This window comes from Trachypithecus francoisi, unplaced genomic scaffold (assembly GCF_009764315.1).
Source record: "Trachypithecus francoisi isolate TF-2019V2 unplaced genomic scaffold, Tfra_2.0 Lachesis_group8, whole genome shotgun sequence".
NCBI classification, from domain to species: Eukaryota; Metazoa; Chordata; class Mammalia; order Primates; family Cercopithecidae; genus Trachypithecus; species Trachypithecus francoisi.
This window is the reverse complement of record NW_022681473.1, coordinates 30,661,023-30,677,335: the sequence shown is the minus strand read 5'-3', so window position 1 is coordinate 30,677,335 and position 16,313 is coordinate 30,661,023. Positions and strand designations below refer to the sequence as shown.

At 45.9% G+C, this 16,313-nt stretch overlaps 1 protein-coding gene across 6 annotated transcripts in view; it reads left to right on the top strand.

The window, feature by feature from the left end:
• NAT10 (N-acetyltransferase 10) overlaps positions 1-16,313 on the top strand; it is a 54,946-nt gene that overhangs the window by 18,650 nt on the left and 19,983 nt on the right. For all 6 annotated transcript variants that reach the window (XR_004435813.1, XR_004435812.1, XR_004435811.1 and 3 more), the window contains exons 10-23: positions 133-226; positions 680-778; positions 3,845-3,981; positions 7,503-7,627; positions 8,059-8,209; positions 8,839-8,935; positions 9,735-9,851; positions 10,722-10,823; positions 10,915-10,989; positions 11,578-11,694; positions 13,084-13,217; positions 13,415-13,463; positions 15,621-15,717; positions 15,815-15,925. Coding sequence is in view for 2 of the 6 variants with exons in the window: in XM_033205370.1 (XP_033061261.1) it covers positions 133-226; positions 680-778; positions 3,845-3,981; positions 7,503-7,627; positions 8,059-8,209; positions 8,839-8,935; positions 9,735-9,851; positions 10,722-10,823; positions 10,915-10,989; positions 11,578-11,694; positions 13,084-13,217; positions 13,415-13,463; positions 15,621-15,717; positions 15,815-15,925 (1,505 nt within the window). In the remaining 4 variants the exon portion in view is untranslated. The remainder of the gene's footprint in view (positions 1-132; positions 227-679; positions 779-3,844; positions 3,982-7,502; positions 7,628-8,058; positions 8,210-8,838; positions 8,936-9,734; positions 9,852-10,721; positions 10,824-10,914; positions 10,990-11,577; positions 11,695-13,083; positions 13,218-13,414; positions 13,464-15,620; positions 15,718-15,814; positions 15,926-16,313) is intronic.

Here is a 16,313-nt window from a genome sequence, read left to right as displayed (position 1 = left end):
TGGCTTTTTCCCTTGCTGTTACCTCTGGTTATCACCTTTGGGACAGGAGCAAACAAAAATATTTTCTTTTTAAATTGTTTCTTTAAAATGTTCCTAATTTCTTAAAAATCCTTCTTTTATTTTGTTCTGTAGGTACTCCAATATCTTCGTTACCTCCCCAAGCCCTGATAACCTCCATACTCTGTTTGAATTTGTATTTAAAGGATTTGATGCTCTGCAATATCAGGTAGGAAATTTGGATTAAGAATTTGTATTTTGGACCAGGTGTGGTGGCTCATGCCTGTAATCCCAGTACTTTGGGAGGCCGAGGCGGCGGATCACCTGAGGTCAGGAATTCGAGACCAGCCTGACCAACATAGAGAAACCCCGTCTCTACTAAAAATACAAAATTAGCTGGCGTGGTGGCACATGCCTGTAATCCCAGCTACTCGGGAGGCTGAGGCAGGAGAATCACTTGAACCCAGGGTAGGCAGAGGTTGCAGTGAGCTGAGATCACGCCATTGCACTCCAGCCTGGGCTCAAAACTCCATCTCAAAAAAAAAAAAAAAAAAAGATTTTTGTTTTGATACAGTACTGGGTTTAAATCCAAGTGAGGTCTTTAGAATGCTTGCTTACTTTCGTAATATTTAGTTTCTAAAGCTTGTTTCTAAAGTTTGTCATTGGTTTGACTCCCCACCAGGAACATCTGGATTATGAGATTATCCAATCTCTAAATCCTGAATTTAACAAAGCAGTGATCAGAGTGAATGTATTTCGAGAACACAGGCAGACTATTCAGGTGAGGCTTGTTCTCAGACCCTGATGTGCAGGGCCAGTGTCTTGCTGTATTTTACTGGCTCTAAGATGTTTCCTGTTATAGACATGTATGTCTTGTGTAATTGCATCTCTTTTAGACAATGGTGGTGTTGTTTGCTAAACCTGTTCCAGATTTTCAGCCTCTTTTAAAAAAAAATTCAGAAAACTAACAAATATATGTAGTTAGATTGAAAAGTTGTGTTTTTGTCCTTTGAATATGGAATAAGTGGGGTGGAAAGTATGCTGATTAATTAAAAGAGAATGTTTCTTCTGACATCAGTTCTAACTTTGCTTATTTATTGCAGTTTTTGAAATGTTGCATCTGTAACTAGAACAATAACCTTACAGCTTAAATGAAAAAAAGAACTTTGCAAAATGTGCTCTGAATCTTTGTGGTTTAGCCAGTGGCCTATTTTCTTTTTTAAACAGTGTTTTCCCGAAAGTTCTAAAAATCTCTAGCACTCTGTAAGCCTGAATGGTCTGCACTTGTCCAAAGGCTGCAGGTCTGCTAAATCTCTAAGAGAGGCATGAGGTGATGGGCTTACAGATGGACTGAGACTAATGGGCTCTTACTGGAGGAGGTTCATTGATTATTTTTGGAATTGGGTTGGGAAATGAGCCAGGTGAATTTGGCAGTTTGTACCCTAGCATTTTATGCCTGTCAAAGCATATGTATATGCATGTCAATAAGTTATACCTTTTTATCAGAGGCCAGATTATAAACAATATTAAGTGTTTATGCCCTTTACTTTAATTTTTTCTTACTAGTCTCTTTCTAGAATCTCTTCATTCTGTATATTTCTTCTCACTTTTGCTTGATTCTCCCAGCTGGGAGGAGGACAGGCTGCTGTTGGTGAGGGTCAGGCGGCAGGCAATGAGAAGACAGAGACCTGTTAAAACTCAAGAAAAATACACAAACTGAAGAAGGAAAACATTTCTGTGAAATGCCCTGCCTCGGGCCTTGCTCCTTCTTGAATTTGTAATCAAATACTCTCTCATATTACCAGAGTTCTTTTGTCTCCAGTGTGAGCACGGAGGAGGTGACCTTACTTTATGAGATTCCATTTGTGTTCCTTTCAGGCCTCTCCTTGGTCTCAACATTGAGAAAAAGAAGAATATTAGATAAAAGTTGGCTTCACCTCCCTTGGGGGGCTGCTTTCTGCTGCTTTTATGAGATGCTTGTTTAGTTTTTCCCTTGAAGAATCTAAGATCTGGGGCCCTGTTGAGGATGTACATTCTGCTGCTAGCAGTGAGTGGGGTTGGCCGGGCACGGTGGCTCATGGCTGTAATCCCAGTGCTTTGGGAGGCTGAGGTGGGCGAATCACTTGAGGTCAGGAGTTGGAGACCATCCTGGCCAACGTGGTAAAATCCCATCTCTACTAAAATGTAAAAAAATTAGCCAGGCATGGTGGCATGCTTCTGCAATCCCAGCTACTCAGGAGGCCAAGGCAGAATTGGGGAATTGGTTGAACCCGAGAATTGGTTGAACCCTGGAGGCAGAGGTTGCAGTGAGCCGAGATCATTCCACTGCACTCCAGCCTGGGCGACAGAGTGAGGCTTTGTTTCAAAAAATAAAAAAAAGAAATGGGTGAGGTTGCCGCCTCCCTGGCTCATCAACTTGTTGCAAAGCGGTTAGAATGTCTTATTTGCAACGAAATAGTTCAAATGTGTAGGAGAGTGCAGAGACCAATGTAACATTCAGGTGCCCAACACTCAGGTTTAAGTATTGTTGACATTTTGATGTTTGCTGTGTTTGTTTCATATTTTAAATGTCACTTAGATTTTTGTTTTAAAGAACTAAAACATCACAAATACAGTTGAAGTCCCTCAACCCCTTTCCGTCCTATTCCCTTCTGTCCCTCCCCAGGGGTGACTCATTTCTGATGCTGGTGTGTGTCCTTTCAGTTCATGTGTTTCTATGTTTACTACATAATTATCTGTCCATAGGTGGTAACGTACTACACTTGTCCTCCTTCATCTTTCCTTTTCTAAAATTTGTTTTCAAGATCTATGCAGATTAAAGCTTGTAGATCTGGTTGATTCATCTTTAGGTGTTATATAAGTAAATTATATTTACATGTATGTTTCTCAAAGTGGAATTGTTGGGTTTTAGGATTGTGTAGTTTTCCAGCTTTCTTAAAATTTACCAAATTCTCTTTCATAGTGTTTATACCAATTTACCCCCATGCCAGCATTCATTTGAGTTTTAATTTCTCTAAGAGGTCGCCAACTCTGGACGTTTTACAGCTATTTAAGTTTTGGGAGATGGTATCTCCCTGCTGTCTTTAGCATTTCACTGATTATTGGTGAGGTTGAATATCTTTGTTTATGTTAATTGGTTATTCAGGTTTCCTATAAGATACCTCCTCATTGCTTTTCAAACCACTTTAAACTTAGCAGGAAGCCCTGAAGAAACTGAAGAGGTTGTTTGTATGCATAAATATATGTAAGTGTGCATGTATTAAGAAAATAACAAGTTCTAGAAATGTCTGTCAGCAGGGAGACTTGGCCTTTATAATCATGCCATCAGAGCAGGGAGCACAGTCCCCGGCATGAAAAATCCGACATCTTCCTCTTTAGCCACCACTGGGGTCGAGCTGTGCCTTGAGCTCATTGGCTTCCCTTATCTGAGGCTGGGGGAAAACATGAGGAGACAAAGGAGAGAAAGGAAAGGAAGCCCCCATCTATCTATCAGCGCTGTGAGTCAGGCACTGGGCAGGGCATTTTTAAATACCTGCTTTATTTTTCCCTCAAGCAGCCATAAGATAGGTATTTCCTTCATTTTACAGGAGAAGGAGTCTGAGGCACTGTGGGATTAAGTGACTTGTCCAAGGTCACATGATCAGGGGCTGAACTCTCTGAACCCAGGTGTCTGACTCCAAGCCCATCCCATTTTTGCCCTGCCAGGAAAAAGTAGAAAGGAGGAGTGAGAGGAGAGAAGGAAACAGGCAGAGAGAGGAAAGAGAACAGCCTTTATGATGAGTCGCCAGTAATCGCAGCTATGACATGAGTTCGCTATGCTAATAATCTAAATTTTCCTTCCCCACAGTATATACATCCTGCAGATGCTGTGAAACTGGGCCAGGCTGAACTAGTTGTGATTGATGAAGCCGCCGCCATCCCCCTCCCCTTGGTGAAGAACCTCCTTGGCCCCTACCTTGTTTTCATGGCATCCACCATCAACGGGTAAGGCACCATGAGCAGGAGTCCTTACTCCCGTGGCAGGCTCTTGCAGATTCAGGGGCATGTAGCGGATGTGACCTGGGCCTGGACAGCTAAGTCTGATTCTCAGAGTCTCTGAGTGTTTGGGGCTGCTTCACTCTCTACTGGGCTTCTGCAAATGGAAACTGCTCTCTTAATGAACTGTTACACGTTTCTGGCCCAACATGAAATGGGCAGCATAAAACTGAAGAATTTTAGTCTTATGTGCTGAGTGTGTGCTTCTGTCTGTAAGTGTGATAAAATGTTGAAAAATACATGGATGGCAATACCAATACCTTATATCTTAGAAAATATAGTATTAAAGTATTATAATTATCATAAGAAAGCAAGCTCATAATGACATGAGTGTTTTTTTTAATTTGGAATATTTAATTTTTAAATTTGAAATATTTAATGTTTGCTATTGAAAAATTACAACAGGTAAGCAAAAGAAAAATCACCTGTAGCCAGGTGTGGTGGCTCATGCCTGTAATCCCAGCACATTGGGAGGCCAAGGCCGGTGGATCACAAGGTCAGGAGTTCGAGACCAGCCTAACCAACATAGTGAAACCCCGTCTCTACTAAAAATACGAAAAAATAGCTGGGTGTGGTGGCATGTGCCTGTAATCCCAGCACTCAGGAGGCTGAGGCAGAAGAATTGCTTAATCCCAGGAGGCGGAGGCTGCAGTGAGGCCGAGATTGCCACACTGCACTCCAGCCTGGGTGACAGAGCAAGACTCTGTCTCAAAAAAAAAAAAAAAGAAAAGAAAGAAAAATCACCTGTAATTCAGCCATCTGGAGATAGATTTTGTTAGAATTTTGGTGTACATTTTCTCTGCATTTACTTTTTTCATTTGAACAAAAACATTTTTAATTTGGTTTTTGAATATAGCAATGTATTGTGAAATCTTTTGAGGTCACTAAATACATATCTCCAATATTGGGAAGATTTCTGTATGGAAATCACATCTTAAAGAGATTATTCTGTGGCCGGGCGCGGTGGCTCAAGCCTGTAATCCCAGCACTTTGGGAGGCCGAGGCGGGCGGATCACGAGGTCGGGAGATTGAGACCATCTTGGCTAACACGGTGAACCCCGTCTCTACTAAAAATACAAAAAATTAGCCGGGCGTGGTGGCGGGCGCCTGTAGTCCCAGCTACTCGGAGGCTGAGGCGGGAGAATGGCGGGAACCCAGGAGGCAGAGCTTGCGGTGAGCCGAGATCGCGCCACTGCACTCCAGCCTGGGTGACACAGCCAGACTCCGTCTCAAAAAAAAAAAAAAAAAAAAGATTATTCTGTATGCAGATTTATTGTGACTTTTGCTTACACTGAAAATACTGAAATAAAATGGGTTTTTATTTTTTGAACAGCTTTATTGAGATATAACTCACATACTGTACTATCTATCCATTTAAAATATGTAATTTAATGGTTTTTAGTACGTTCACAGAGTTGTTCAGCCATGCTCACAACCAATTTTAGAACATTTTTATCACCCCATAAAGAAAGCCTGTGCATCCTCCTCCAGTTCCTCCACACCCCCCAACCCTAGGGAGTCACTAATCTGCTTTCTGTAGCCATAGATTTGCCTATTTTGGACATTTCATATAAATGGAATTATAAAATATGTGGTCTTCCATGACTGACTTGTAGCATATATCAGTATTTCATTCCTTTTTGTGGTTGAATAGTATTCTATTGTATGGATATACCACATTTTATTTTTCCTTTTATCTGTTGGTGGACATTTGGGTTATTTCTCCCTCTTGGCTATTATTAATAATCTTCCTTTGAACGTTAGCATGCAGATTTTTGCATGGATGTGTTTTTCAGTTCTCTTAGGGATACACCTAGGAGTGAAACTACTGGGCTAACTCTGTGTTTGACCATGTGAGGAGCTGCCAGACTCTTCCAAAGCAGTTGCACATTCTACATTCCCACCAGCAGTGTGTGAGGGTTCTGACTTTTCTGTATTATCTCACACACTTTTTATGTTTCATTGTGATTATAGTCATTCTAATAGGTGTGAAGTGACCTCTCATTATAATTTTCATTTGCATTTCCTGGTGACTAATGATGTTAGCCTCTTTTCATGTGCGTGTTGGCCACTCATGTATCTTCTTTGGAGAAATGTCTATTCATATCCTCTGTTCATCTCTCTCATTGGGTTGTCTTTTTTATTAATGATTTGTAAGGGTTCTTTATATATTCTTGATAGCAGGTCCCTTATCAGATGTGATTTACAAAAATTTTCTCCCATTCTATGGGTTTTTTCACTTTCTTTCTTTTTTTTTCTTTTTCTTTTTCTTTTCTTTTTTTTTTTTTTGAGACAGACTCTCACTCTGTTGCCCAGGCTGGAGCACAGTAGCATAATCTTGGCTCACTGCAACCTTCACCTCCCAGATTCAAGCGATTCTCTTGCCTCAGCCTCTCGAGTAGCTGGGATTACAGGTGTGTACCACCATGCCCGGCTAACTTTTGTATTTTTAGTAGAGACAGGATTTCACTATGTTGGTCAGGCTGGTCTCAAACTCCTGATCTCAGGTGATACGCCCGCCTCCCAAAGTGCTAGGATTATAGGTATGAGCCACTGCGCCCGGCCACTGTCTTTATTATAATGTCCTTTGATGACAAAAGTTTTTAAGTTTTGTTGCTTGTGCTTACTCTGTTTTCTTAAATAAGTAAATGGAATATCTTTGGGAGAGCTTTGTTATGTGGGGTGGAGAGTGGGAATAAAACACTCATTCTAGCTTTTATAATTTGAGTAAGAGGAGGTATTTTACAGTCTTTGAATATAATAATGAGTATTATGAAATGAGGTAATGAAAAAAAGGGCTCTGCGTACCCTGTGGTCACATATGCTTGTGACTAAAGGCGAGAAGAAGACTCAACAATGAAAGCTGATTGAGTTATCAGATTATAGATGATTTAATTTTTTCCCAACATTTTTAAGCTGTTTTATGTCACCTTTTAAGTGGGCATAGTAATGAAAAGAATTTCTGAGGTGGTGGATTTGTTTTATTACCCAAACTGGAAATGTTCTCAGTTCATTTCCTTATGCACTGTACTTCCAAAAGCAGCTCCGTTAGTTGACCGTTTAACTTTGTTCCAGCTTCACTAAAACTGCCTAAAGCCTTTATGCTAAAGGCTTTACTTACACCCTTTTTCCAGTCCTTATTTTTTAAGTTCACATCACAGTCCTATGAGGTGTATAGAATAGTCCCCCCTTGAAGATGAGGCTAAAAGAGATTGAACTCCTTGCCCAAAGATACTAAGTAGATGAGCTAGGATGTGAGCCTAGGCCTGGGTGGCCCCTCGCTGAGCCACCGTGCCACCCCGCCGCCTCTGGACAGGTGCCTGCTGTGCTGGAAGTTCAGAGATGAGCAAGGCTGTCCTGGGGGAAGCAGGGATCTGATGTTTCAGCAGGTGGAGGAAAGCAGCTCTCTGTCCCCTCCTAGACAGTGGATTTGGTACCTCATGCCTGATTCCTTTTGCCTTTGCTTCTAGCTATGAGGGCACTGGCCGGTCACTGTCCCTCAAGCTAATTCAGCAGCTCCGTCAACAGAGCGCCCAGAGCCAGGTCAGCACCACCGCTGAGAATAAGACCACGACGACAGCCAGATTGGCATCAGGTACCCCAGAACCGGAGCCGGGCCCCGCGGTTCATAGCAAGGCCCTTCAGACTTGCTGATCCTCGCTTCCCCTGTGACATCATGAGCAGCACCAAACCTTCCCACCATCAGGCTAGGAGGTTGAGTCCCCAAGAGGAGAAGTTGTTTTCCTCGGCCAGTGACCAGATGGGAGCCAGACTAGGGCCTTCTGATGGCAAGGTCCTTGTGTGTCCTTGTCTCAGGGCATGGTTGCGTTGAGATCCCTTTGAGGTTGGTATCGTGGCAAGTTGAATATCCACCAAAAACAATTTTAAGCCACCCAGTTTAAATTCTTACCACACGTCTCTGGCCACCATGGGACAAATATAAAGTGAAACATTTTTCCTTGCTTTTTTAGACAATACATATTTAATCATTGTTTCTTCTTTTGTGTGTGTGATTGTGGGGAGCAGCACGGACACTGCATGAGGTTTCCCTCCGGGAGTCAATCCGATACGCCCCTGGGGACGCAGTGGAGAAGTGGCTGAATGACTTGCTGTGCTTGGATTGCCTCAACATCACTCGGATAGTCTCAGGCTGCCCCTTGCCTGAGGCTTGTGAACTGTATCCTCCTCTAGGTTTCACTGGCCCTGTGAAAAGGAGAGGGGCGGTATAAGAATTCAAAGCGCTCGCTTCGGCAGCACATATACGAAAATTGTGAAAGAATTCAAAGGATTTGGGCCCTTTGTTTCATAGGATGCTGCTCTAGAGAAAGGGGAAAGTTGAACATTTTCAATTTCCTTTTTCTCTTCATCCTTCTTTTTTTTTTTTTTGAGACAGAGTCTCGCTCTGTTGCCAGGCTGGAGTGCAGTGGCGCGATATCGGCTCACTATAACCTCTGCCTCCGGGGTTCAAGCAGTTCTCGTGCCTCAGCCTCGAGTAGCTGGAAGTACAGGCGTGCGCCACCACGCCCGGCTAATTTTTATATTTTTAATAGAGACGGATTTCACCATGTTGGTCAGGCTGGTCTTGAACTCCTGACGTTGTGATCCGCCTGCCTCAGCCTCCCAAAGTGCTGGGATTACCGGCGTGAGCCAGTAGAACGCCCGGCCCTCTTCTTCCCTCTTTTATGTGTTTCTGCTTAGGACACTGAGCTCCTGTTCCCAGCTAGGGAAATTTGTTCTGCCTCCAGAGAGTAGTATGACCAGTCTTGGGCTGCTTGTTTTGTTTTGGTTTCTTAACTCCAGACCCAGCTACTATGTTAATAGAGATACCCTCTTTTGCTACCACAAGGCCTCTGAAGTTTTCCTCCAACGGCTTATGGCCCTCTACGTGGCTTCTCACTACAAGGTAACTGCAGCTAGCCCTTGTGTGAATGTCAGCAGGGAGCTTCAGCATTTGGTAGTCCCCTTTTACCTGATTTACATCTTTTATTACATAGTGCCTTAGGTGACTGTTCCATTGGGACATTGATGAGGTCCATTGATCTTGCTGTGTGTAGGTATAGAGCGTGGAGCTCCATGCAGTAGCTGGACAGGGTGGAAAGCCGTGCCCATTTTTAAAGGGCTGCTTTCATTTCTTGCCTGCCTACTAAACTGATAGGATGAGGTGACATTGCAGTTATGGCCTGGTGGTGCAGTTTGACCTGAGACCAGCTTTGTAGCTCTGGGCTATTTTTATGAAACAGTGCATTTGAGAGTTTAGAATATCTGAGACTCTTAAAAACGAAAGGGTTGGTTAAAAAGGATACTTTTTGAATGTCTAGGTAGTATTTTTATGAACAGCCTGTAACGGAAGGCTTGAAGAGTTGGCGTTAGAAGTGGTGACAGTTTTTCCTGAAATAGCAGCCTCTTATCTGTAAAAAGTTCACTTCCTAGCTGTGAAATACGTAGTGCTAAATAAAGTCTCTTCTGCTGTCCAGCCTCAGTGCTTGGGGTGAGAAGACAGTAGGCGTTTGAGGCTAAGTTCCACTTAACTTGTTATGAAGAGTCTCAGACTTGCCAAAATACTAGAAAGGTGCTTTGCTGGAGCTCCTCACTTGTCTTTGGAGAAGGCAATACTGCAGTCATCCTGTGGTTCTGAATCGAACCTCTTGCGTAAAGGGCAAGAGGAAGAGTGCTTCTCACTGACCCGTGTTTGGCTTCCACAGAACTCTCCCAATGATCTCCAGATGCTCTCCGATGCACCTGCTCACCATCTCTTCTGCCTTCTGCCTCCCGTGCCCCCCACCCAGAATGCCCTTCCAGAAGTGCTTGCTGTTATCCAGGTATAGGAGCAGAGGCATCCTTGTGGCAGTGATTTGGGGAACCACTGAGGCATCAGGAATTAGTGGCTCAATAATTGCACTGTGGGAGTTTTGAAACTGTGGAGTCCTAGTCTGGAACCAAGGGGCTGGGTCTGCTGAGACAGGTGACTAGGGTGCACTGGAAGAGATCAGCACCACTGGACACCCAAAGCTCCGCTGTTCGTGGACGGGGAAAAGCCAGAATCGACCACTCTCTTATTTTGACTCACAGCTTCTTCCACAAACAGACTTGTTTTCTCCCTTTATTACAAAAGCAATACATGGTGCTTTTTGCATTAGAGGCTACAGATTGGGGAACAAATTTTTAATGCCTAGCATGGATGTATTTATGCATTTCTGTATCACTTTTCCTTTTCATATACATGGGAACGCAGTATTTAGTAATCTGCTTTTACTTTTAGGCAGTGTATAAAATACTCATAATCTACATAAGTTTTAAAAGCTGTGTAGTATTTCATTATATGCATGTACCATGATTTGTTCAACCATTCACCTGCTAGACATTTGAGTTGTTTTGAACTTGTGCTGTTCTGTACAGAGAGCCTCATGAGCATCCTGTGTCTTGATGACATTGGCACACTCACAACATGCATAGAGACTCTCTTCCAATGTGGCTGTTACTTTTTGGGTCAGGAGGCTGTCTTCTGTCTTGTAACATGGGGCATGGTAGTTAAGCTCCTGTTAGGAATGGATGTGTCAGTCAGTGTCAGGGTTAAACCTGAACACCGGGGTGGAAACAACTGGCCTAGTCCGAGAAGCAAGCTGTATTCTGTGAGTGGGCTGTGTATCAGAGCTGGCCTTTCTTCCTGCACTGTCCTGCTTCCCCCACAGGTGTGCCTTGAAGGGGAGATTTCTCGCCAGTCCATCTTGAACAGTCTGTCTCGAGGCAAGAAGGCTTCAGGGGACCTGATTCCATGGACAGTGTCAGAACAGGTGATGGACTTTCCCTGGCATGTCTGAGGGAAGCTGGCGGTGTCCGAAGATGTCTGTGTTGCTAGGTTATTGGTTTGTATCTCCCACACAGTTCCAAGATCCAGACTTTGGTGGTCTTTCTGGTGGAAGGGTCGTTCGCATTGCTGTTCACCCGGATTATCAAGGGGTAATGTGTCCTCAGGCTCCCCTGAAGCCGTGTTGCTGGCGGCACTTTAGGGCGGGGTTACTTGATGGTTGGAATAAGAAGATGGTCAAGCGGAAGCAAGTGAAGTGTAAGCACTTCCCTGCTCTGAAGAATTTAGCCAGGGTTCGGGGTGGGCAGGTGGACAGGATGATGGCATATGCCCACTCTTCCTTTGTGAGAACAAGGACTTGTGAACCAGACCTGCATACCAAAATTACCTTCTTAGAACACCTCACTGAGTAATTGGCTGTAGAAGCTTCCTTTTCAGGCAGTGGTACGGAAACTGCCTCTCTCTTGGGCTTGCCCATCTGGAGACCAGAAACCACAGCCATCCTTACCCTCAAGTGGCTGTTCTTGATGGGCTAGACCAGTGTTAAGAACTCGGGTTACACTGCTTTCAGGCATAAGCGTCTCTGCTTTGACCTCATTGAGGAACTTCATTGGTTCTCTTGCCCCGTGCAGTTTGACGGGGAGGGAAGGTTCTCTAGAAGCAATACAGGGGAGTCACCGTGGCTTAGACTGAGAGCAGCTCTCTTCCCTCTGCCTCTTCCCCTTCATGTTTACTCCTAGATGGGCTATGGCAACCGTGCTCTGCAGCTGCTGCAGATGTACTACGAAGGCAGGTTTCCTTGTCTGGAGGAAAAGGTCCTTGAGACACCACAGGAAATTCACACTGTAAGCAGTGAGGTAAGCATCTTTTGACGAACTTTCTGTGTCCTGCTTCTTGGGAGGATAATTTTCTGGGTTTTTAGGGGCATCAGCAAAAACCAGTCCAGAGCTTTGGGCCCCTCTCTCATTTTCTTCTACTGCTGCTTTCTCCAACCGAACACTTGAGCTCCTCAGATCAGTGTCATTGGGATCATCTGGCAGCTTGTTAAAAATGTAAATTCTTGAGCCTCATTCCAGACCTGCTGAATCAGAAACTCTGGGGTAGACCCTGTAATCGATAGTTCAACAAGAGTCTCAGGTGATTCTGATGCTTATTCAAGTTTGAGAATCACTGCTCTATACTCTCCTCTTTCATCCTACACTCAGACTAAGGGAAGTTCTGTCATTCCTTGATAAGAATGACTGATACTAGTAACTGTGACAGCCTTTCATGTGCATTCACTGATTTTCATAGTATGTCTATTTGGGAGCTAGGCAAGGGGCTTTTATTTAAGTCGAAGCAGCTGGGCAACATGGCAAAACTTCGTCTCTACAAAAAATACAAAAATTAGCTGAGCATGGTGGCACACACCTGTAGTCCTGGCTACTTGGGAGGCTGAGGTGGGAAGATTGCTTGAACCCCAGAAGTTGAAGCTGCATTGAGCCGTGATCTCGCCACTGGACTCCAGCCTGGATGACAGAGCCAGACCCTGTCTCAAGCAATGAAAAAAAAAGTTCAAGCTCAGAGGTTTGTCACTTCCCAAGGTTGTCAGGTGATAGAACCTGGACTTCGTGCTGGATCATAGGAACCTGTCTGTCCCTTTGTAAATCTGTCGGGCATTTCTTTTTTCTTTCTTTCTTTCTTTTTTTTTTCAAAGAGATAGAGTCTTGCTCTGTCTCCCAGGCTGGAGTGCAATGGCATGATTTCAGCTCACTGCAACCTCTGCCTCCCAGGTTCAAGCAGTTTTCCTGCCTCAGCCTTCTGAGTAACTGGGACTACAAGCACACACCACCACGTCTGGCTAATTTTTGTATTTTTAGTAGAGATGGGGTTTTGCCGTGTTGGCTAAGCCAGTCTCGAACTCCTGACCTCAGGTGATCCACCTGCCTCAGTCTCCCAAAGTGCTGGGATTACAGGCATGAGCCACCACTCCTGGCCTCTGTCAGTCATTCCTAAACTCTGTGGCTGTCTTCCTGCATTCTAGAGGTCCAGAGCAGTGTGACTCCATGCATGTTGAGGTGTTTTGTGTACGTGGGAATGATTGCTTGACTGTGGTGTTCCCATAGTTTGACAACCACAGCAACAAACCAAGAAACCTCTCCCAGTTTTTGTTGTGCTGAGTCCAGAGTGAGCTGTGGCAGGGTTGCTTGACGACGTCTCTCTCCCTCTGTTAAGTGGAATGTGTTCTCTCCTTGGCATCTTCACAGGCTGTCAGCTTGCTGGAAGAGGTCATCACTCCCCGGAAGGACCTGCCTCCTTTACTCCTCAAATTGAATGAGAGGCCCGCTGAGCGCCTGGATTACCTGGGTGTTTCCTATGGCTTGACCCCCAGGCTCCTCAAGTAAGTGCCTGCCCTCCTTCCTCAGCGTCACTCCTTGGCATTGAGAAAGAAGAGTTCTGTGGGCTATGTGTCTGTTGGTAGCTGGTGTCTGTGCTAGCCTGCTGTTCGTGGCCTGCTCTCCTGGTGCTTGCCCTTGTGTGTCTGTCAGCCGCTCCCCAGAGGCCACACACAGTGACCTACTGTCTGTATCTTTGCAGGTTCTGGAAACGAGCTGGATTTGTTCCTGTTTATCTGAGACAGACCCCGGTGAGTGGGGCATCCAGCAGAGGAGAGGTTTAGGTTTGCCGTTGTGGTAGGTGAGAGGCCTGTCCTTGCGAAGAGCCCTAGTGCGTCCCTGCTGTGTCGCTCTGAGCAGGTGGCTGTGCCTCTGAAGAGGTTTATTCTGATGGACACGGAAACAGCCATCCTCAGGGACGGGTCACGTCATCACACATTTCTTCCCCGACTATACAGTGCTTGCCTTGTGCTTAGTCATAAAATGGCAGAGGTACACGTGGGCTTGTTCATCAGATTCTGAGGAAGGAGAGTGGACAGGAGAATCAAGGGTAACTCCTAGAGTTTTGGCTTGAGAAACTGGGTGTCGGAGGTGCTGTCAGAGGTGGGACTCACTGCAGGAGGAGCAGATTTGGAGGGAAGAGTGGGAGTTCTTTTTTGACATTAATGTGAGATGCCTCTTGGACATCCAAGTGGAAATGTGGACTAGGCATTTATTTGACTACAGTAATATGGAGGTAGGGAAGTTTGGGGCTAGAGATGGAGCTTTGGGAGCCATCAGCATATTCATAATAAAATGCACTGCACGAGGGCATGGAGCTCTTGTCTGTTTTGTTCATTGCTGCATTCCTCGCACTTAGAGTAGCAATTGCTGTGTAGTATGTGTTCAGTAAATACTTTTGTTGAGTGAATGAAAAATATCTGGAGCCAGTGAAAGGACATGAGGGTGACTCCTTGGACCCTAACATTTAGAGGACTGAGGAGGAGGACACAGCACGTACAGGACTGAGAAGGAGCAGCCCTGATGCGCAGGAGAAAGTCGGGGTATGTCCACGTCAAGGTGGAGAAGTGGGAATGGGAATCAGCCCTGTAGGGGGATGAGGAGGATGAGGACAGCTGGCCATTGGATTCATCAGCAGCAGTGAGCTGCATTGAAGCAGCTGCAGTGGAGTGGAGGCTTTGGCCTGGCCAGAGGGAAGAGGAGGCGAAGAACTAGAAGGGGAGCAGGCGACTCTTTCAGGAAGCGAAAGGGAGCAGAGAAACAAGGTCGCTGGAGGGAAATGGAAGCTAAAGAGGGATTGTCAGATGGGAGATTCTAGAGAATGTTTGTTTGCTGCTGGGTTCGATTCTACAAGTAGTGGTATAGGTGAGGGGGGCTGACTGCCAGAGTGCAGGCCTTGAGGAAGTGGTGGGTGGGACTTGAGACTTAGGAAGAGAGGTGACCACCTACTTCATCCTTCGGACCCAGGGAAGGCAGAGAGGATGGGAATGGAAGGCATCAGTTGGCTGGCTGATTTGGGGTTGGGAGGATGATGACGTTCTCTTCTGAGCGCTTCTGTCTTCCCAGATGAGGGGAGTCCATCGGCTGAGAGGAAAGTGTTAGAGGTTTTAGGGCAAAGCCAGTATCCGAGGCTAGTGTCCAGTGTCCGTCCGAGGGTTTAAAGTGGGACTGGTGAGGACCGCTGGGTGCTGGGCTGCTTCCGTGCAGGCAGGGAGCCACAGAGAGGGGTTGGTTCTCTGTCGGTGCGTTTGGTGGAGTCTGGGGATGTAAATTCAGCTGTCGGCTGCAAGGTGAACGCAGGCTAGTGAGCTGCCGTGTGGTCTGCGGTGTGTCCATGTGGTCTTGTACTGTGCACTGTTCATTTGTGACTTGACAGTGGTGTTTTTATGGTATGGGCTTTGTTGTTATGTAGTAGAAAATGTAAAAACAGTCACAATTTTAGCACCTAAAGAAGCCTGCACTTTTGCAGACTGGCTGCCAGCACTGAGATACAGGTTTTGTTCCTGGAGTTCCTGCTGTGAGGCACCAAACCCAAGTAGACTGGATTGTGTGGAGCTTAAGCCCTAATTACTGAGTTCAGCATCCACCTGAGAGGAACAGGTATTTCCCTCCCGCAGGTCCCGAGCAAGAGGCAGGCCCGGAAGAGCGAGCACCTCTGCTCTGTGTCTGTGACACTTCTGAGGAGATTGCAGGACAGTGATCTTTGCAGCCCTTGCATGTGAACTGAGGTGATATGAGGGAGGTGAAGGCGCGGGCTGTGTTTGAGAAGGGCGCCTCTCCCAGCCCAGGTAGAAGGAGAGGCCCGCGGAAGCACCAAGGCTTTCTTCTCTGAGTGTGTACCCTTCATCAATGATGGGTTGTTCAAAAAAGGGGGTTCTTGGTGCCAGTTGAACCTCTGTGTTATCCAGAATGGCCTGACTGGAGAGCACTCATGCATCATGCTGAAGACACTCACTGATGAGGACGAGGCTGACCAGGGAGGCTGGCTTGCAGCCTTCTGGAAAGGTGACTGAGGAGTGGGGGTTCTGGGGAGACAACGAGGAGATCGGGGGCTTCCGGGGATGCCTTCAGACCTCTAACTCTGCGTGATGGCACCCCACAGATTTCCGACGACGGTTCCTAGCCTTGCTCTCCTACCAGTTCAGCACCTTCTCTCCTTCCCTGGCTCTGAACATCATTCAGAACAGGAACATGGGGAAGCCAGCCCAGCCGGGTGAGCCGGACCGGGACAGGGAGGAGGGTTGGGAGTGGCTTGGCTGTGTTGGAGGTGGGTGTGGTGTCGCAGGAAGGGTGTGGGCTGGAAATGGAGGGCCTGGTTCTAGCCTGCAGTCACTCGCTGGCCACCGCCCACTTGCCAGGCCTCTGCTCCGTCCCAGGCTGTGTTGTCTTTCATTTTCATGGTCAGACTCTGGCTGTGCAATTTGACGTCAGAGGTGTCCATTTAGTTCATGTAGCTGGTTTGTTATGGAGGCCGATTTCCATCTGTGCTCTAGGGGAGTGAGGTTTAGTTTCTGAGGTGTAGTTTCCTCATTCATGAAATTGTAATAAGAACATGCTGCTAGCCTTCTGTAGCCAACAGCACACAGAAGTGCTTTGTGCAT